Source organism: Typopeltis vanoorti, chromosome 9 (genome assembly GCF_054136105.1).
Source record: "Typopeltis vanoorti isolate ZY-2024b chromosome 9, IOZ_Tvanoo_1.0, whole genome shotgun sequence".
Classification (NCBI taxonomy): Eukaryota; Metazoa; Arthropoda; class Arachnida; order Uropygi; family Thelyphonidae; genus Typopeltis; species Typopeltis vanoorti.
This window is the reverse complement of record NC_143557.1, coordinates 85,653,820-85,677,514: the sequence shown is the minus strand read 5'-3', so window position 1 is coordinate 85,677,514 and position 23,695 is coordinate 85,653,820. Positions and strand designations below refer to the sequence as shown.

General features: G+C 35.1%; 1 protein-coding gene across 1 annotated transcript in view; it reads right to left on the bottom strand.

Annotated features, from left to right (window-relative positions):
- Positions 1-12,564, bottom strand: part of LOC150103219 (epithelial splicing regulatory protein 2-like) — a 71,616-nt gene extending 59,052 nt beyond the window's left edge. Inside the window, exon 1 of the mRNA XM_090397869.1 lies at positions 12,025-12,564. Coding sequence (XP_090253995.1) covers positions 12,025-12,103 — 79 coding nt within the window. The 5' untranslated portion in view covers positions 12,104-12,564. The remainder of the gene's footprint in view (positions 1-12,024) is intronic.
- Positions 12,565-23,695: the final 11,131 nt, after the last annotated feature.

Here is a 23,695-nt window from a genome sequence, read left to right as displayed (position 1 = left end):
CGTCATCAGTGACGATGTGAACAACTGAGTTGTGCATCTCTATCCTTAAGGCATGGATCTGCCCCCTACTTAGCTCTTCGTACGCTGCAATGAGTGGACATATTGTGGACGATGCACTGTTTTATTAGTCATTTCTCTGCAACATCAAATATTTGTTTCTAATTGACTGCATATCAGTAGATAACATTAAGAAAAAAATACTCTCCCCTTATATCTCGCACCTGCTGCATCTCGAGACGTTGAATTTTGTAAAGGAGCATTGCGAACGTTTAATCTCCCTCCACCTCCTCCTCCGATGACAGCCGTTAGAGACCGCCTTACTGGTTGAGTGGTTAGCGTATCTGCTTTTCATCCCCGAGGCTGGGTTCGAATCCATTAATATCCGTGAATGTATTTAAGCGAGAAATGAATGTCATCACCTAATCTGAGACCATCATTCTGCTTTTTGGAGGTGGCTGGAAACGTTTCGTATTTAGTGTCTAGAATAGAGTTTTCGGATTACCTGGGTATTAGCTAATCGATCGTGGATATACAGTACTAATGTATATAAGCTACCAGCAATTTGCGAGAGATTCACATTTAAAAAAAATTAAAAAAAACCTCCTTGGCCTTCTTAAGAAGCATCTTAGTCATCTCAGATTTGAGACAAATTTTATGAATCGATACAATATTCCACAATGACTCAGAGAACCAAGCTGAGAATTGTATGGAACTAATATCAGCCCATTGATATCACGAATGTCTCGCTCAGCACAATGAATAGGATAAAAAAAAAATAGTCTGCCCATGAATATTTCTTTCAAAAGAAGTTTTGTTTTATCATACGAATTTCATATTTTTATTTTCCAATCATCCATCATAGAATGAAACTAAACAATGAGGGGATGAGAGAAAAAAATCTACAAATTAGTCAAAAAATATGCGAGGATAGGAATTGATGGAATAGTTTTCATCCGAATGATCGCACTTCTTCTTCTTCTACTACGCGTTATTCCCGCTTCCCATGCAGGGTCCGCGTGTTACTTTAGATGCGACTTCTTGTTAGTACTACTCCCAACCGACCCGTCGCCTGATCTGCCGCTGGGGGGGGGGGGGGAATTATTTTTGACTGTAGAGGCGTATGTTCATGGGGCCGGTTTGCCTGTTTGCGGGATGAAAAACGCCAGATAAACTGGCGGAAAAAACCCTACTGACCGCGCCCAAGACCGGCTAACTTGGCTATGCCTGAGGAAGATCCTCAAATTCCTCACGTCAACAACGGGAATCGAACCTGGGACACTCCTTCCCCAGGCATATGGTTGCGAAGCGCAAAGCCACTAGGCTAACCGCGCGGTCTAAATGATCGCACTTGAGAATGCAAAAATAATGTGCATATAGAACTGGAAGACTAAAAAGGAACAGGCTAGCCAGGGAAGAGTAAACACAATGGAGATCATCCTATTTGACACTGCTTAAATAAGCGATTCAAAATGATTATGAGGAAAGATTCTTATACTCTCATAGTCATTATTTCTAGGGCAGTGAGGGGTGCTTACTAGCCCTAACTTGTCGAAAATCGATTGGCAGCCAATCTCTACATCTGTTATCCGAAAGATTAGTGCAATTAGTGATCCTACTTCTAGCTATTATTAATGTGTGAATATCGTACGAGGTTTAGGGGATTTACCTAAGAGAACCGACTGCAAACAGGACTTAGAAAAGTTCCTCAAGTCGGTGACCCGAATAAAACTTATAGGATCTGTCTTTTGCAAATATAGCGACATGGATGTTAATGAATATACGCAGGTAGAGGCAACTGTGAAAAAAACTCTCTTTCTGGTTCACTAATACTATTTTCGAAATTAATTAGAAAATGTATAAATTTCAAGTAGAGGTGATTTTTCACATTAAGATTTGGAAAGGAGATTAAAATGATTAACTTAAATATGCGACGTTGTCACATTGATTTTGCATTCGAAGTAAATTATTTTGCATAACTTATTAAATCCTAAGATGAGCGTGCAAACATTTTTTTTTTTATATTTAGGTGGCTTCTGGAGCAAAAAAAGAGAAGAAGTAATAATGATATGTTATTGCTTATTCTATTAAAATAATTATTTAAATATTTTTGACCTTTAAAAAGTTTTAAGGAAATTTGTCGTAAAATAAAAATTATATATTTTTAATATAAAAATTTAAGGAAGGGTCGTGTTATTGTCAACACTTCCAGCAGTATGCTACTGAATTAACAATCAAATTATGATAAATAAAACTAGCATTTAAACTAAGTTTCTAATAATCAAAGCTATTACTCTAGCGGATATTATTTAAATTGCTGAATTTTCCAGTTATTAAGTTTTGCAATAATATATTTTAAAAAATCGAAAACAGTGAAATGTATACTCATAAATTGTTTTCGTTCTATTTCAGAATAGTCTATAATTATATGTGAGAGGAATATGTATATATTTGCTCATTAACTTGATATATCGTCTAGTAAATTACAGTGGTATTCAAAAATTGCTTCATAACACGCGAGTAGGGAAACATTATTAATTCGTTTCATAGTGCAAAGCACGGAGCAACGACAGATGGCTAGAAGGATATCTACTCTACTCGGTTTGTTGTCGCGCCCACGGCAAAATATTTATTGCAACACGGCAATTTAGCCTTTAGTTATACAGATATTTTTTATGAGGTTGCCAAATATGTTATTAAAGGCTCTTCCAGAGATGAACAGAGTCGGAAAATTAATCTTTGAAACAAACATTTTTGGTCAAACAAGATTTAAAATTTATATAAAATCAATGACAGAGGTTGCAGATGGCCAAATTGCTCATACATATTCTCTATCATAATTACAAAGCACTAAACCCACAGTATCACTTAGTTATAGAAAGATAAAAGCACACGTTATTTCGTAAATGCTGGCACGACCATGATGCTCGTATTGGCTGAGCAACTATAATGGTTTAGTTACTCTTTGTAAAGAATGAAAATAATTCCATTTTTAGTCGGTCAATCTGTGCTGTTGATATTGCGTTATTCCTGTTTCTGAAGTTCACTGCCAAAGCAGTGCATGATTAACTGAACATGGATACCACAGTACGTATGTTTTATTTATTTTTCAATACAGATATCAAAAACTACTTATTCCGTTTCACCTGGACAGATTTCGTGCATAGAAGGAATAGTAATATTTCTTGTTTATCTCTTCTCCCATCTCTCTCTCTCTCTCTCTCTCTCTCTCTCTCTCTGTGTGTGTGTGTGTGTGTGTGTGTGTGTGTGTGTGTGTGTGTGTGTGTGTGTGTGTGTGTGTGTGTGTGGAAATATCGAGCATTCTCTATATAAATGCTAGCTTTTATTGCAGCATATACCTCAATAAAGAAGCTTTCATTCAAATACAAAATATGCTTTGAGCTTGTTAAAACTAAATTATTTAGGTGTTTCAAATGAAATGTCACCTTTATTCTAAAAGAAAAGTAAATAAATAACAGGAAGAAAATTTCGCCTGTTTGGATTATTCGATCACCACGACATGTTTCAGGATAATTTGATTTGTTGTGGAACAGGTTACTAATTCTAGTAACAGCAAGGAAGGGCTGTTATTAATTCTAATAACAGCTGATATAGGGCGAATCTGTCTCGTCGTCCCTGCTTCTATGGAGATTTTTAATACATACGGACACCCCTCCGTGGAGTCCGTAGATTTGTCACGGTACAATGTTAATTTAGTAATTTAATGTTGTTCTAATTTTAATACAACAGTGTCGCTGTTAGCTTTTGGTTTATCATGAATACCAAAATTGCTTACTATGCTTCTGAATAACAACTCTGATTTACGGAACTGTTCTTGTGTGTGTGTGTGTGTGTGTGTGTGTGTGTGGTGTGAGCGCGTGCGTGCGTGCGTGCGTGCTTATTTTAAAGAAGTTAGGATGTACCATCCTGTATACAATAAAGTGCGTAGCGAACGTACGCAGCTGAATTTGATGGAAAGGAAAATTAATAAAATATTCTGAAAATCACCACGCTAACACGAAGTACTAATAAAATAATCAATTTCTTAACCAAGAAAATCATTTATTTGTGTACAGTAATTTATTGTTTTTATGCCTTCATTTTTTTAATATGTTTTTTTTTTTGGCAATTTTTTCTGATTATAAATTTACTTTTATTCGGAAAAACGAACATAAATACACACTGAAAGCAAACAGCGGTAACAAAAACGGTAAAGGCAATAATCGTTAAAAATTTAAAGAAAACGGAAAGTGCACTAACTGAAATTAATCAAAATTATTAGTAGACTTTTAGTCAATAAATTTCTTAGTTTTACTAGTTGGAAGCAGGGGATGAAATAGATTTGAACCTAAATGAAAAGTTGCTCTCGGAACAGTTCAAATGGATTTTTTTTTAAAATCGCACTAATTAGTAAGCCCACTTCAATATCCGGGTGTTTATCGGCTATGGTGCGAATGCCGGTCATCTTACTATGGACAGACAGAAGAATCAATTGAACAACGCATTGAAAAACACGTTCGAGATACTGAATACCACAGAAGTGAAGTCTCAACTTTGTCATCACACGTGCTCTCTTCAGTTGTCCCACAAAGACGATTCGAAAATCAGACATCAAGTTTTATGGGATAAATCGGAACTGTTACACCGTTGCTATGATACAAAAGTGAGAAAAATCTGAGAGTCTTAGGAAACGGCTTTGGATCCTAAATATCTAAATATTAACCAAAGTATTAACTTGTCTGAATACATCCTAACCTTCATTAGTTAAACACATTCACGTGAATGCATAAACACGCAGAACGTTCTGAACAATTAGAAATATTTAAAAAATAACATCAGTCTCTTCTACAATGGCATAACAGTTTTCACCTTTGTTATTGCTTACTGTTTTGTCTACTACTTTGTATATTTACACGTGAAGAAATCCCGTGCAATTAGGATGAAATGTCATGTTGTCATATAATTATTATCAACTTATTCCGGTGTTCTGCCTTATAAACTTTAGTGAAATATTCATGAACCGGCGAAGTTTACACTTATATATATATATATATATATATGAAAAATAAATTAGTTTGAATGACTATAATAACGAGAATAAAAAAGAATAAAGTTTAATGCTGAGATACTACTAGTTTCGTTGAAAAAATCAACTTCTTCAGGTATCAAAGACAAAGAATTAACTGATATAATATAAAAGATCGTAGTACAATTTAAAAGGAATGCGTGCTGGAGTTCCAATTAAAGTTGACTACGTGCGTGAGTTATCACGAGAGCGCCAGTACTGGACAGTGGCAATGTGTGCGTCAGACAGATTGTAGTTAAAGCTGTTGTTTATATGGGATGAAATCAAGGGATATTTCTTTAGATTCGATTATCTTTCTTTCAAGCTCGTCATAACACATATGTAAATTAGAAGTTTGCGGCCAGTCTACGGTGTTGGTGGCCTTCATCCGAGTTAATAGAGAAGAGAACGTGGCTAGAGAGAGCGCTGGCTCTGGTCCTATTGTACGATATGTTTCTTCTGTGTTCCTCAATACGTAAAAGGATAGATTTAGCCGTCTGGCCGTGATATGGTTTGCCACATTCACACATGATCTTGTAGACTCCTGGATACTGAAGAGAGTGATGTTTTACTTTAGGTCTACTTAGTATGGAGCGAAGTTTTGGAAACGTAGTGAAACAAGTTCTAATGTTGAATTTCTTAAGAATTTTTGCCAGTTTTGGGCGGAGAGAGTTGATGTATGGCAAAGATATAAATGCTCTTGGGGAAGAAGAATCTTCAAATAGTAGGTGAACGATGGTGAGAGATAAATTTATCAACAATGGTTTCTCTCTTAAGAAGATTGATACACATTGCCACTGTCCAGTACTGGCGCTCTCGTGATAACTCACGCACGTAGTCAACTTCAATTGGAACTCCAGCACGCATTCCTGTGCTGGAGTTCCAATTGGAGTTCCAATTGAATATTATAAAAGACCGTACTGTAATACGGTCTTTTATAATAGATCTGTTGATGTAATTTTATAATGTCTCTGTTATTTTTTATATAATTCTTTGTCTTTGATACCTGAAGAAGTTGATTTTTTCAACGAAACTAGTAGTATCTCAGCATTAAACTTTATTCTTTTTTATTCTCGGTATTATAGTCATTCAAACTAATTTATTTTTCGTAACATTATCTACCGAGTAAATATGAACGCTGATATATATATATATATATATAATATATATATATATATATAAAGTCGACGAACACCCACATGGGCTAGGTGCATCGTTCCATGTAACGATTCGCGTGTCTGTTAGTCAGTATAATTGGAAGAATATAATACTCCAAATTCAGTGACGGAGTTTGGAAGAGGCATTGTGATAGGATGGCATGTTGCAGCCCTATCTGTTCGGCAAATTGTCGAAAAATTGGGCTTTCCCAAATCAACAGTTAGTGATACCATACTGAGGTGGAAATGTAGGGAGTCAACTGCAAGTGCTACCCGCAGTGAGCGACTCACCACACTCACTGAATGCATAGTTCCAGGCATCAAATGGAGCAAGAATCTGCACAAAAAATATTCAGAACCAAGGCACCATTGAAGACGACGTTGTATGTTAGTTCAGTGAATGTGGGGCTTGCATATTGCAGTCCTACCTTGAAAATCCATGTTGCAAAGAGCGTGTACACTGGGACGCGAAAACTTGGAAAATTGTGTAATGAAGCGACGAATCACGCTACACCCTCTACGGAGATGATGGACGAGTGCGGGTGGCGAATACCCGGTGAACGTCTCTTACCAGAGCGCGTAATCCCAACAAAAATTCAGAGATAGCGGTGTGATGCGGTGTGATAGCGGTGTGATAGCGGTATAGTCCTGTTTTTCCTGGTTTGTTCTCGGACCTGTTTGTGGTGCCACGAATACTGAAGTCCGAGAGGTATCTGAACATTCTGGACAATGCAATGCTTCCTACTTAGTGGCATTTCTACGGAACTGACCATTGTCTCTTTCAGCAAGACAATGCACCTTGTCGTAAAGAATGCTGCTGTAACATGAACGTCGCCACACTTGACTAGCCTCCACGGAGTCCTGATCTGGGTGAGGTCAAGGGATGCCCGCCTCACAACAGTCCAGAAGCTCATTATTACATGCCTACAGGAAGAATGGTTCAAAATTCCAATTAATCGCTATTGTTGGCTTGTGAAAAGTATGTCCCGTAGGATTGCTGCATTCATCGCAGCAAAAAGAAGGATGTCCTACATCTTATTAAGGTGGACGCCATGGCTGTTTGTTCCTCACACCATAGTGTCCATTGAACACACACAATGTTGCTCCAAACCGGAACGGGAAAAAAATTTCTCTCCTCTGGATTAAATCCTCAAAGATAGGTATCCAAGATGGCGCTCTGAGTTTATGATAGTACTGTTGTGTAGTTGAAGGATTAAGTAAGGGAGACGGTGAGTTGGAGTGGTGTAGTGTGTCCTCCCACGATGAGCCCTTGCACTCCTTGAAGTTGTCATTTAATAATAATACTACTGTAAACAGTCTTACAGTTAAGCGAAGTGCAATATCGCCCGCAGTACCTTCTAAACATGCCGAATGTAAACTCCATAATGTATCCTCGAGCTAATATAATTTCTTCTCAAAAGTCAATTTTGTCCTCAGAACGTGTTTCAAGATATTCTAGAAAATCCGAAATAATCCGAGATTTTGTCTTAATGTCTTTCCCTAAAATCGGACAGTTATGCAAAGTTTTGTCAAAAAAAATTATGTAAAATGCATGGATTTATAGAAATGCATATTCATGGAGCGTGCAGCCGGAATATATGATACGTTCTTAAGTTGGATAACCTGAATGTTTCTTTAAAACTATAATACATGTAATTCCATGTATTTCTAAGAAGGGTTTTATGCTTATTTTATCCTGTGAATCTCAACAGCTGATTTAGTTGCAATTCTTTTGCCAGTGAAATATATGAATGAATATTTAAACTAAATGATTTACAAGCAAAGGAAGCAAGTTTAAGATTTTTTCATTTTATCCGTTAAACGAGTTCACCATAAGAAAGGATTTTAATGTCTATTTAGAAATGAAGAAAAAAATCAAAACGTTTTACTCATTTAGTTTTACAATAAATGTCTCCTGAACGATTAGTGTTACAAATATGCCAAAATTACAATTACTTGTGCCGAAAGACAACAGCTCTGTTCAGCAGTAGCACTTCTGTGGTTCAACTGGGAGGACAGATGTTTCGAAAAAGCCATGACTACGAACACAACGATGATTAGAATTTTTCTCGGCTATTTTCGATGAAGTCGGAGTTCTGTTTTTCTTCTCATATAACATAATAGCTTGAAAATGGATGTAGCTGATAGATGTGATGTGCGATATTCGCACCACCTTTGCTGCTTCTGCGATAATTCTAGATAAGATAATCTTCAGTCATATGGACGATGCCCTTCGTTGGAAAGATCTGGGTTTCAAAACTCGTCTAGGACTTGAAGAAATGTTATAAGATCTTTTCAACTAAATGTGAATTAACTGGTCTCATATGGATGTGGAAGGATTTTTTACGCAAAATAGCGATAATCCCGAAGCAAAAAATAGAAAAGCCCGAAGAATACATGCAATTTACACACCCAAAACACTGGCCTCAGTCTTGGTTGCTTCTGCCGTAATTCCAAAAACAAGAACAGCAATCAAGATAATTACTCCGTACGTTTATAATCTAGAATGAGTATAAGCATAACTGACTCTTCTAGAAAATAATGGGTGTGTGGCTAATTCGTATCCTGCAAGACTTCATTTTTTGTAAGAAACACAACCATGCCAAATATCTCAATGGATCATTTTTTTTTAAATTTTTTTTTTCGTTTATTTTTTTTAAAATTATCGTGTAAATTATCACATTATTTGATAAATTCCACAGTTTTAAGAAACTTATAGCTTAATGACAACTAGCATTTTGAAGTAGGTACATTTGGAGGAAGGGGGGTAGAGTTTAGCAAACTAATGAAAGTGCTCATCAGGTATGAAGGAATCTGTTTTAAGCTCTAAAGGTTTTAAACGTTTTAAGCACTAAAAACATGCTGAGATGTGCGTGTGCGTCTGTATGTGTGTGTGTGGGGGGGGGAGGAGATAAATCGTAGTAACACCACTGAGACATCAGGTAAATGTAAAAATTGTCCATCGACCTCTAAATGGATGAAAACGGCGCACACTGAGTAAATGTATAAATCCCAGTCACTATAATTAATAATCATATCAAGATATTTTAAGAAATAATTAACAAATCTTGGGAAATGCTTCATTTAATAATTAAATCAAATATATGAACTCTGTCGGCTGAAATTAATATTATTTGCTAAAATCATTTTCAGTTAAATTGTAAGTAACACTGTGCGTGTGTATGGGGAGGTGATATCTTATATATCTCGGTAATTCCTGATTAATGACTGCGACTGATTTGGATCCATCGCCACATTCGCCTTACCTCCTATTAAATTACAAGGTGAGAAGGTGAAGTGGAGTTGGTACAAATAAGATTTCTCATTGAACCATTAAATAGACCAATAAATGATAAAAGTCTTTCGTTATAAATTATATATTTGGTTAATATTTAAGTAGAAAGTACTGAATGAATGGACAGATATCGTCCACCTCCCACACACACGCACATCTCGCGAAAATCCCTGGATTGAAATCGGTTTACTAATTTTCTCATAGTCAGAGTAGCTGAATATTATTTCCTATCTTGTAACGCTTAGTGGCTGAAAAGACTAATTTTCATCGTCTGGCTTTTCGTTGTATTTCTTAGTTTTGTTTTGGATTCCAGATTTAAAGTGATAGTCTTACTACAGAAGGAAATATGCAGCCGGATTAAAGATACTGACACTTACTTCATTCACATTTCTAATGCTCAGTACTGACCAAAGGTTTGAAACAATAACATCTGCAATCAGCATACTGGCTCTCTACATGTTTTCTTTTACTTGTATTAATTTGTCCATATTCCAATGTTACAAAGAATTGTTCTTGATTAGCAGGCCCTCTCTGTAGTTCCACTCTCTTCAGCCTATCATTCAACAAAATTAATACGGCAAACAGGGTGAAACCATTAGGTGACGGCATAGCTCAATATAGAAAGATGGAAATATTTATGGAAATACAAGAAGATCAAGTTCTGTTTGTCCCCCCCCCATTTATTAGCGTTGTCCACTAAATGGGGGGGGGGAACAAATTCAAAATGTTAGTTCTGCGTACGAAAAGTGGCCCACTCTTGTTTTTCGTAACTTCTGGTGTATTTAAAGCAGGGGTTGCCACACTTATTTGACTGTCGACCCCTTCAAGAGTTTCTTCACTCTTTATCGACCCACTCTATTTTACTATTGCGTAATTATAATAGGACAAGCAAAAAAGACGTTTATGTGAGTTTTTAGATTGTTTATTTTATAGTTATTACAGTGTTCATTGTATGTATAATATAATATATATTATTATATTACTTTTACTAGTACTATTACTATCACTAGTAATATCACTGGTATTACTAGTGATATTAATAAACTACTAGTATTAATATCACTCGTATTACTACCAGCCCTGCTGAACTCTTCAGATAGGAAGTTTAGTTCGTGAATGGATAACGATTGGATTATAATATGTATGTTGATGAATTTTAGAACATTCACGCTCACTTGCATGTCGATGCGCAAAATTGAGACTGGGATCAACACGTGCGCGGTTCTTATTTACTTATACTTACACGTATTCAATCTCGTTCCCTCCGCTCCGGCCGGGCGGGAACCACATACATCCGTTTATTGGTAAATACGTCATTCTAGCCCACTTGATTGGCCTCCATAACTATTTTCATAACCTTTCTCCATCTTACAGGTCCTATTCATGTCACTGTTCCCACGATTCACTCTTAATTGCGTTGTCATTCTGGATGGAGGTAATCCAAGTTAACCGAATTAAATATTACCCGTACAATGATGTCTTATATTTTTCTATCGACCCCCAATCGATTCCTGAGCCCGAATCGACCCCTAACAATGTTATATCGACCACTTTGGCGACCACTGATTTAAAGGGTCGTTATAGTCTGGTAATAGATTCCTTTCATCAAGCCTCATTTAATTTTTATTTCTGTTCTCTGATGTGGTTAATAGTATTTATTTCCTTAAAGTAATGCTTCGTTCATTCACCATTTTTGACGTCATTATAGCAACTGCACGAGTCAGGAATGAGAGTCGTGCAGGAAAAGAATCTCTCAAGGTTCTTTTCTTTCACGATATTAGTAATCTTTTTATATACAGACTGCGGGATGAGATAAGATATCTGCTCATGTATTAAGAGAAATTGCAATAAAAATCGGTAGTGCTTATGATATGATTTTTATTATTCATAAAATCGCGTAAAAAGATAAATTAAGTTTTTATTTTCAAGTACAATATTTTAAACACTTCATTTACTACTTGCGATCAGCGTTGAGTGCCATGTGTTTAGCAGCGCTGCCATTTAGGATTTGGACATATTTGCTTTTACATTAAAAGTAAACGAATGATCGATATATTTATGAGTTCATTCCTAACGGTTTGTTTTAATTTTGGAAATTTAAAAAAAAATGTGTGGCATTTTTTTAAACAGTGTTGGTACAACACACTGACAAGATGCCTTGGGTGCTTCTTCGTAAACTTCTTCGTAAACTTTAGGATTATGCCAAGCTGCCTTGGCATAATCCTAAACAAACAACAGGGAGAATTATACTGAAAAACTTGAATGGACACTAGTTCGTACATCCTGTCACACTTCTGATTATATGTCAGTATATGTATACAATCTGATACACTCATAATCTAATTTTTTTCATGATTTACAATTTAAGGAGGAAGAAAACTGATGGCACGAGTTATCATCATGAATACAAAATAGATATGTCCTGTCGGTGTTTATGTTAATAAACACTATAAATAAGGTTACCATCAGAATTACAATAATAATTCTGATGGTCAAAGAAACACGCCTACCTCGTCCACGTTCTCCTATGTTGTGGTAAACTTCCACATAGCGTTGACCGTTATAATGTTTGTGTCTCTTTAGTGCCATATCGCAGAGGTCCGCGCCGGTACTCCAACCTTTCTTCTTATTCTAACCTGCAAACTTATGACAAACGGTACACTTCCTGGTCGGGTGGTAGGAGAAGGATAGAGCGCACTGGTCATTACCATGAAGTAACCGGAGTATGAACTCGCATTTGACACAGAAATAGATACGTCACAGAGGCAACGGAACGATAGGGTTCATCACAGACAGGTGTCGACTTCCACACCTACATCACTGAAACGAGAGTACTTTGATATCCCTTCAGTTTTGTAGCTGTCAAAAGACTATTGAGTCTAGAATTACGCGTGCCTTTTCTATGCATACCTGCATTACATTTAAAGAGAGCACCTCGTAGTTGTAGCCATAGAGAGTCCTACACACAAGCACAGACATCGACTTTGGTGATTATAATCATAGAAAATATTTATCGAGGTTTAAAGATAAACAGAATAAAAATCCTCCCCTTACAATGACAACTCTTTAGTAGGAAATGAACTCTGGACATGAACCAATTGTTTAGCGTCGTCAGCACTTGAGATATATACACTTGGAGATAAGAATCCGAAACCACCCAACTGATCATCGCAATCGGTATTTTTTTTTTTTTTATCTGAAATAACTGTTTGAACGTTTTCTGCTTTACTTCCAGTTATTTTATTTCCTTATTTAGTAACAAATAGTAGCTATGTAATATATAAATAAAAATATGTTGCGAATATTTGTATGCTAAAGCGTGTTTATTTATTTTCGATATCTGACATAGCTTATCACACTTAACGTAGTCATTTGTTATACGGTATTTTAAATAGGCGCTTAAATACATCCAAGATCTGCAAATGTTTTTGGGCTGAACAGACATTTTGTTCGACTTCCGTTTACTATATACTAATTAGAACAGAAAGAAAACAATTGTCGACACGGTCATAATACAAAACTCAAATTCAGCACCTATTGTGCTCTGATTTTTCAGTCCCTTGATTTGATTTACGATACAGAGAAACGTAAAAAAAATAATAATAAAAAAAAAGCGGTTGCGCTTTTTTTTTTTACCTGAAAAAACATGTTTTCAATATAAATTTAGAAAAAAGGGGAGAAAATTTTAGAGCTCACACACTAGTTAACTTCTCCAAAGTAACTAATAATCGAGGTAATGGAGAGAAAGAGGGAGAGATAATTTCTCCTCAAATTTTTGCTGTTCATTTCTAAATAGATCTGTTGAAAGGCTTCATTCATAAAATATCGGTGATATAATATGTGCTCGAAGGTCAGTGCAAAATGTGAATAGCCTAGATCTGGGAATTTCAAAATTCGGGTAAACTTAAAATTATTTTTATCACAAATTTATAACAGTTTAGAAATCTTTAATTTATAACATCGTATGGCTTCGAATTTATAGAAAGAGAAGGATCGAAGAGCAACCATTGCTGGAGCGAGGCGACTAAAGCACGACAACATTTTGAAAATGAGTACGAGTTGATATAACAACAACAACAACAACAACAACAAAAGTTTTGAATGATGTCATTCATATGTAATTACCCTTCCTAGATATTTAGCTGTGAAAGCTTTATATTCTTTATCTTACCTTACTTTACCTTCACAGCTGGGTAACAGCTTTCATTTGTGAAAGCTACTATTTATCCAAGTAGTCTGACATATAAAGGAAGACAAAATGCAATGGAATGGAATGGGGGAGAAAAGTAAACATAAGAAAAACAAACGATATAAAATACATTCATCTTATTCTATATATATATATATATATATATTCTATATACCGTATTTTTAGGACGATAAGACGCACCCCAAATTTATGAGTCGATTTTTAGAAAAAAATATTTTATTATATAAAGATATTTACAAATTCTTACTTAATTTTTATTTATTGTTATAATCATTTGTATTAGCAATATTCAGTTCATCTTCACTCTCGGTACTATCACTCGTCTAGTTAATGTCACCTTTTTTATTACTTTCGTCTGAACTATTGTTGTCACTCCCTTCAAAAACTGTGTCATCCTTCGCATTACTTATCCCGCATTTCTTAAATGACTTTATAATCGCCTCTTCTTTCACGGCTTCCCATGAATTTTTCACCCAGGTACATACTTCTGAAATTGATAGACGTTTCATACGTCCTGTTGCTGTAACATCGTGATTTTGCTTTGCCATCCATTTGTTCCACTCTTCCCGCATAAAATTTTTGAATGGTTTATTAATAGATCCATCCAAGGGTTGTAATTGACTTGTAAGGCCTCCAGGAATGACAGCTAATTCTGTATTCATTTCTTTTAGAAGTTTCTTGGTTGATTCTGTTTTATGCGATCTGAATTGATCCGACACTAACATCGCAGGCTTTTTAAACAACGCACCTGGACGTTTTGTCCATATCTTCTGTATCCATAATTTCATTCCTGTTTCGTCCATCCAGCCTTTATCTTGAACGTGGATAATAATGTCATGAGGAATTTCATCTCTCGGTAACGTTTTTCTCTTGAAGATTAACATGGGGGGGAGGGTAGTTTTGTTCCGTCAGCGCAACAAGCTAAAAGTACAGTGTAGTGAGTTTTTTTGTAACCTGTTGTTTTGATCACTATTGATTTGGTGCCTTTTGAATCTACTGTCCGATTTGAAGGCACATCAAAAGTTAGAGGCACATCATCCATGTTCGCAATTTGATTAAGCTCAAAGTTAAATTTCCTTCTCGCTGATATGACAAATCTATGGAATTCTATAATTTTAGCTTCATAGTCAGCCGGCATTTTTTGGGCTAGAATGGTTTTTGTACGCATGCATAGCCCATGTCTTTTCATAAATCTAAAGCACCAAGACGGTGATCTGGTAAAATCTAAAATTCCATTAACAGTTGCCCATCGTTTCGCTTCAAAAATCATTTTCGTAGAAACATATATTCCCATTTAAGTTAAGGGATATTATATCCCATATTGTTTCTCGGCCGAATAAGAAACTCAAAGAGTTTCATGCCGAATATAGAAACTATATAAAGTTCGGCGATTCCAAGCGTAAGCAAATACCTGGATAGTGCAGCAACTGACCCTTGAGGTTGCCTCAGCTTGCACTACCTTCAAGGGTCAGTTGCTGCACTATCCAGGTATTAAGAGGGAATTGATGCAGTTAATAAAAATGATTTCAGGAAAACTGAAGAATATTAGCTATGGAGATATGTTGAAGACATAGTCTCTAGGATTTGGTTTCTGGAAGATGAAGTGGAAATATTACTGAGACGTTGAAGCTGTGCAGTTATTTGCTGTCTGGATACATGAGAGATGTTTTTGAAACAAATGGTAGAAAAAGTGATCTCTAGAGAAAGGGACAAGGACTACCTCTATCCTTGGAAGTTGATCAAGGAAGTAGCGAATAATAGAATGAGAAGTGTTTTTTGTGCTGTGAATGCTAAATGTGAATGAATTTAAGATCAGATACGACAAACGTTGCGTGCATTGTAGTCCTTCCATGATGGAAGGACTATAATGGCTTGAGTATTGGAGACGTCCAGTAAAGTGACTGTATGCTTGGATTAGGCTTTCGAATTTTGTAAAAAATATATAAAATGATTATAAACAAACTCCTTTAATCCGCCCACAGGACAAAATTAGCTTTGCTAATGACAACTTGAGTATTCGAAATGGTTGCATTTTTAAACCAATATTATATTTCATGGGTACAACCCTCTGTATAAATGGGTATATTAAAAACCTTTACATGTTTTAAGTTCAGTAAAACCCCGAAGTTACGCGGTAGGTGGGACCAACAAAAAGCACGTAAGTCGAATTATATATACAAACATACAATTGGGACCAAAGGTTTACAAAAACACTTATATTTTTAAAGAAATATAATCATAATTGTAGTTTTTCGTACATAAAAAAAAGAAAGTTATTTCGATGTTGATGGTTTCATAAAATCTAATAGATTCATCTGAAGGCATAATGTCTTTTTCTTGTCACGCAAAATTTCTTCATAGCAAGCTAATGATTTTTTTATTCCTTGCCTTTTGGCTACAATTCATTCCTCGTTGGAATCTATGTCCTCCAAAATCTGTAAACCTTTCTTTTATGATTGTTCTTACTGTGGATTCCTGTAGATCGAACTTCTTTGCTAGCTCACAAATTTTCATTCCGCCTTCAAAAAAATCCTTAATAATGTTGAGTTTTGTTTCCAAAGTCAGTGTTTTTTTGTTTTGTTTTTTCTTGCTAGCTGTACAAGAATCGGACTTGCTTCTTTTGGATGACATTATTATTTTTTATTTGATAAAAATTTTATCACTAGCCGTATCTTTCAGGCGCTGGCTGCATTCGCCAGTGTCACACATGCTGTGAACAAGCACTGACGTGTTTCGCGTGGTCTCCATTCATACACGATTTTTATAGTCTACAAACCTTGCGATTGTTTAATGTAGACTATAAAAATCATGTATGAATGGAGACCACGCGAAACACGTCAGTGCTTGTTCACAGCATGTGTGACACTGGCGAATGCAGCCAGTGCTTGAAAGATACGACTAGTGGTGAGGCGTGAAGCAGGACAGGAATACGTACATATAAGAAACCGCGTAACTCCGGATTCGCGTAAGTCGGGTCATGACTGTACTTTATTAGGACCTTTTCGATATCCTGCAGTGGGAATCAAATTTCGATCCGTAGAAGAACTATCGAATTAGAGAATCTAATTTAATACTTTATGTCTTCCCCATATACAGGGTGTCCCAAAATTCACGCAAGATTTAAATTTAGCACCATTTGTGCGGTAAAGTGTTGCCAACGAGAAAAAAAAAGACAGCCTGACAGCTGACATTTCAGGGTTATTAAAAATGGAGCGCTACACGAAAGAACAACGCATTTTCATTGTTGAGCAATAATATAAAATAATGAATGTTTGGCAGCTACAGTTCGCAATTTTCGTACAAAATATGGTCGGAATAGTGATTTAACTTCATCAACTGTGAAAAGATTAATTAAAAAATTCAAGGAAACTGGATCAATTAGTGATCTTATAAACTCTGGCCGTCCTTCAACAAGTCGTTCAACAGAAAACATCAAAGCAGTTCGTGAGAGTGTTGCTGAGAGTCCAGGAACATCAGTTCGGCACCGTGGTCTTGAATTGGGCATTTCGAGAAGCTCTCTACAGCGTATTCTCACGAAAGATTTGCATCTTTATGCTTACAAAGTTCAATTGACTCAAGAACTAAAGCCTACTGACCACACACAGCGAAGAGAGTTCGTTGAATGGATTATGGAACAACAAATGGATGCTTATTTTTCGAACATCATCTTCAGCGATGAGGCTCATTTTCATCTTGATGGCTTCGTTAATCGACAAAATTGTCGCATTTGGGGTTCAGAAAATCCACGAGTGATTGTTGAGCAACAAATGCATCCACAACGTGTCACTGTCTGGTGCGGATTTTGGGCGGGAGGCATCATCGGCCCATTCTTCTTCGAAAATGCGGCTGGTAAGGCAATAACAGTTAATGGTGCTCGCTATCGCGACATGATAATCCAGTGTTTTGTGCCTAAATTGCAAGATATGGATGTGGACGACATGTGGTTTCAACAAGACGGTGCCACATGCCATACAGCCCGAGAAACAATTCAATTACTGCATGAGTCATTTCCTGGTCGTGTAATTTCCCGTTTTGGTGATCAGAATTGGCCGCCCAGATCATGTGACTTGACGCCGTTGGACTTTTTTCTTTGGGGTTTTTTGAAGTCTAAGGTTTATGCCAACAAGCCCACGACCACCCACGCCTTGAAGTAGGAAATTGAGCGCTGCATCAACGAAATTCAGCCACATTTATGCAAAACGGTCATGGAAAATTTCGACAAAAGAGTGCGTATGTGCCAGCAAAGCCGTGGAGGCCATTTCCAAATATGCTATTCCATGCATAACCCTATACTGTATACCTTATGAATCAATAAGAAATTACAATTTTTAATTAAAAACCTGTGTTTTCTATCAAAATTACTTCTTGCGTGAATTTTGGGACATCCTATATTTGTAAAACGTTTAAGGAAAAGGATTATTTTTTCCGTTTGAATATATATTTCACATTAAATAATAGAAGTGAATGTGAAGTTATGCTTCAGTTTTAAAAGTTCGAGGTTTCGAACTTTTCTCTTTAAAGTTTCGTTAAAATAGTCACTTTCTTTATATATTTCTTATCTACACTTGTTGAAGGATCAACAAATCAAAAAAGTTGCTTCATTTGTTATTTCTTCAGAATAACAAACGAAACGCTTATTCACTTAATTATGATGAATTTTTATTACGCCTTCATGTACTGGTTTTTAAAGCTATATGGGTGCTGTGTAAATTGGACCATTTTAATTTAATTAACTTTGGAAATCTGCCGTTTTAATTTTAATTAACGGATTTGGGTTTAATATAATCAAATCTGTAATTTTAGTCTTAATTTAATTAACTCCAATTTTAGTCTTAATTTAATTAATTCTGTTAAATTTTCCGTTTTAATACTTGATAGCATTAAATACGAGTTTTACTTTTGAATTCACATAGTATCGGAATATTTTGATTAAAATTGCATTTTTTAAGTGAAGAAAGGATTTTAATAATATCTTTATTTATTTTTTTTTTTTTTCACAATTCATCCTTTAGATTATGGATTAATTCCATTCGTCACGAGTTTTTTTTAACAAAGCCGATATGCTGTTTACTTTGCTGTGTAACCTTTGAACTTTATAAACTTCCAAGAACATGATACTTCGTATGACATATCGGAAAGGAGACTATAGAACAAATGGTGTTACCTGAGAAGAGGAATGCGTGAAGCCATACGATTTTAATTTATAAACTATTACTTGAATTTTTGCAGAATTAATCATTCATGGTGCTCTTACTTGTGTACTTTATATTGAAAATAAAACAGGAAAAAAAGTAAAGAGACTCAAGTTACTATATTTCTGATCGATTTTCTTTATAATACCCAAGCATTGTGTAACAGTATTCCGAAAATTCTTTTGCCCAAGTTTTTGCTCGATACTATTTCAGGCATTTTATTCCTCTCTCATAGATTAGTACTTTTTTTTTCCACATGTAAATTTCTTATTGTGATTTTTAACTGATAACAAAATCACTTCGAATCTCTTTACAAATATGTTACTAATTAATATGTAATTAATATGAAATATGTTACTAATAAGTTACATGAGATGCCAAGAAAAGGAGATCCGCGCGGTTAGCCGACTGCGAAAGGCATATGCGCTTCGCAACCATATGCCTGGGAAGAGAGTGTCCTGGGTTCGATTCCCCGCGCTGACGTGAGAAGCTTAAGGATCTTTTTCAGACATAGCCAAGTTAGCCGGTCTTGTGCGTGGACAGCAGGGTTTTTCTCCCCAGTTTATCTGGGGTTTTTCATCCCGCAAGCAGGCAAACCGGCCCCGTGAACACACGCATCTACAGACATGGGACACACCCTGAGGACACACCTTATCGTCAGGACGGGTACGGCTCGAAAGGGCTAAGGGTAGCCTCGTAGCAGGCCATTGGCCTGATACGAGAAGAAGAAGAAAAGGAGTATCTGTTAATAATAAAAAAAAATCACAAACACATTGATTAATTGATATTGATATTAATTGATATTGAACTATTGGTAATTTATCAATAATCTTTAAGTATAAGTAAAGCAGATGGCTGAAAAACCGAAAACATAATCTTGATTCAGTGAGTTTGAAAAAAATCACAGTAATAAAATTGTGAAAACCAAATATAAAAAAGTAATGTGAATTACTAAAAAATAATTATAACATGAAACTGTGAAAATGCATAAATTAAAGAAGAATTTCGACAAGGAAAAGAGGAAGTGATCAATCATTGTCACATATTTCCCGGTTTTAGTTTATACTTAATTACTAGAATTTTATTTTATAATTAATTAATTATAATTATAGCTTTAATAGTTGGAAACATTTTTGCATTTCGTTTTTAGAATTTTACTACGTGAAGGACTTCTTCAAAATCACAGCAGTTGTGATTGTACTTTCGGTTCACATTCACGACCATGACTTACCATGGCCTTCATTTCACCTTATTAATGACCATTAATAAGGTGAAATGAAGAATTAATGACCAGAATAATGTTTTCCATTATTCTGGTCATTAATTAGATGCTAATTTGTTCTTTGTCTACTTTAACAAACATTTACTTAATTACTGATTTGAATTTCCCGTTTATATTCCGTTTTCTGTGTTCATTTTATATTCCAGTTAAATTCCGAAGTTTTGAAATTCCCAGATCTACTATTCACATTTTGCACTGACCTTCGAGCACATATTATATCACCGATATTTTATCAATGAAGTCCTTCAATCAGTGACGGCCAAAAAAAATTTAAATGGGAGTGCTGCATATACAAAATAAAAAAATTAAAAAAAATTATTTTTTTCCTAATCAGTAACCAATTTATTAATAAATAAATTTACATATTAAAAAATTGCTTTATTGAAAATATTTCACCCTTACCACGAACAAACACCAATAATAAAAGTTTCATATGTCACAGAAATAACGCTCGCAAGCATACGATACACTACCCAAACAAGCAGTGTGGGAATCACTGGTAACGTGCAATGAGAAGCGCAAACGAATATCGGCGAGACCAGCTGCAATTGGCCTAACGTGATAATTCCGACACTGCGTTAGATCGCAGTGCAATCTAAAGCGTTAATCGAACAATTCCAATTATTAACTATTCAATCAATGTCGTAACAAGCTGTAACCTTTAACATGTTGTATTGCATTTATATAACGTTGTAAGCATTGTTATTATTTATAAACACAAACAAAGTTTAATTTTTTCATTTTTTCCTTGAGGAGTGCTGCAGTGTCGCAGTGCTTATGTACGATCCGCCATTGCTTTCAACATATCCATTCAGAAATGAACAGAAAAAATTTGAGGGGAAATTCTCTCTCTCCCCATTACCTCGTTATTAGTTACTTTGGTGAAGTTAACTAGTGTGTGAGCTTTCCCCCCTTTTCCTTAAATTTATATTGAAAACATGTTTTTTCCTATGCTAATATTATGAATTAATGTTTAATTTAAAGCGTGTTTGGAACTTACATTTCTAAAATTTAACAGCTAAATTTATATATTCTTAAAATACAGTTTAATTCTCTTCTACAGTAATCATGCCCATAAGCAAATTTTTATGCACTCCAGAATTATTAACAATTAAATATAATTGTTATATATTATATAGGAATAAACATAAACGGAGAAAGGCTGCACATCTGACATTTGCAGATGATATTGTCCTGATAGCAGATAATCTTGAAGATCTGGAAGAAAGGCTAAATCAGCTAAACGAAGCCTCCAGAGAAATTGGATTAAAAATAAATAGAGAAAAAACAAAATAATGATGAATAAATACATAAACCATAGAACTATCAAAGTTGAAAACCATGAAATAGAACAAGTTACTTCATATGTATATTTGGGCCAATTGTTATCCTTTGAGGAGTGCCAAAGAAAGGAGATTGAACGAAGAATTCACCTTGGATGGATGGCTTATGGGAAAATGAGAGACATATTCAGAAGTGACATCCCTATGAGTCTAAAAAGGAAAGCTTTCGACCAGTGCATACTTCCTGTCCTAACATATGGAGGAGAAACATGTACTTTAACAGAAGCCCTAAACAAAAAGAACAACATAACATCGCATGGAAAGAAGTATGCTAAAAATAACATTAAGAGATAGGAAGACAAATATCTGGATAAGATCTGAAACAGGTGTCATGGATATTGTAAAATACATTAAACAGGCTAAGTGGAGATGGGCTGGCCATATTGCCAGATGCAGTGATGGGAGATGGACTAGAAAACCAACAGAGTGGAGACCAATGGATGGAGCAAGACAAAGAAGAAGATCGAGAAGAAGGTGGAGAGATGAACTGGAACAAATTGCAGGAGTGAGATGGATGTGAGAGGCAGAAAACCGAGTGATCTGAAAAATCATGGGGGAGACCTTCGTCTAGCAGTGGACAGAACCAGAAGGTTGAAGAAGAAGAAATATAATTGTTGAATTTAAACACATTTCCTTTAACCAGCGATCGTGTTGGTTGTTGCGTATGATATATTTTATTCGAACATTTAAATCTGACTTCGTTTTAAATGTGGCGATGAAAGTGGTAACGCAGTATAAAAGACCCAGGACAAAGAGGAAGCTCTAAAATTTTGAAGTCTGCGGTAATAAGTATTGTACAAATGTTACTGTCATTAATTTGTTTTAAGTTCCTCAAAAGAAAACAAATCTATTTAAAGATAAAGGAATAAGTAGAGGTTTCATCTACTTTTTAAAAGAGATATTATATTTCTTAAGTTTACAGTTTTATTTGATTTTAAATCTTCTAAACTCTAAAAACTTATCTAAAACAGCGTCTTTCTTGAGTCAAAAGTTAAGAATATTAGCACATGAACCCATTTTAGAAATACGATTGGTTTATGATTAGAGACAAACATTTTTCATTGCGTACAATGCACGTGTAATAATTTACATGATGTAATTAGATGAATTACATTTTGTAATATTATGTATAATGTATTTTAAAGTATCATCTATAACAGCATATTTTATAAATATAAATAATTTCTCAGGACATTACTTAATACATAAAAACACCTGACTTTCTCAAACATATATTTATATCTGAATGGGTCCCGACAAACTCCTTGCTGGGAGGTCAAATTTTTCCTGTTATTCTATTAGACGAAAGGTCATTAACTCTTGTTCAACTGTGTACTAAAGAGTAGTGTGTGTGTATATGTGTGTAATTATAGATAAACTGTCTGTGTGTAATTATAGATAAACTACGGTGCCAATTTATAAAAGGCATCACTATATATTATTCTAAAATAATTCACGGCTTTTAAATTATTATAAATATGTAATGATAAAATAATAAATTTTATTCATTATAATGTCTGAATAATGTACAGTTTGTTTATCTACAAATGAGAAAAGAGGTGCGCATCAAAAACAGCGCCAAATGGAAACTAAAATCTTTAATATTCAGCCATGTGTAAAACTACCTTAAGAGTGTTCCTGTAATCATGGTGAAAAGCACTTTTTTTTCTTATTAATAGTTAATAGTTTCTATTTTATTTTATTTTAACATTTACTTAATTAAAATACGATATTAATTAAATATAGTTGCGAAACTGTAATTATTCAATGTAATATAAACTTTGTAAGCCACGAAATCTAATTAAAAAGCCCATGGACTATTAAGCAGACATGCGACCACAACTATTCATTTAACATATACAAAATTAAAAAAAAAAAAATCGCATTTCTACAAATGATTCGAATTTTCTAAGATCGCATGTTACGCTCAATTTTAAAAAGCAAAGTCGATATTCCACTCAAGTATCTAGGTTAGCTCCAGAGCACTTGTAGCAATCGTTCTGGTGTTTGAAGAGATGGACCCTTTCGCAATGTTTTCAAAAGCATAGAAAACAAATTACGGATAGCAAATCATAATGGACTCTTCCCCCCCACGACCTTATCTTCACTCGTCTTGTTCGCTTACAGATATATCCATTAGTCTGAAAACAAAAT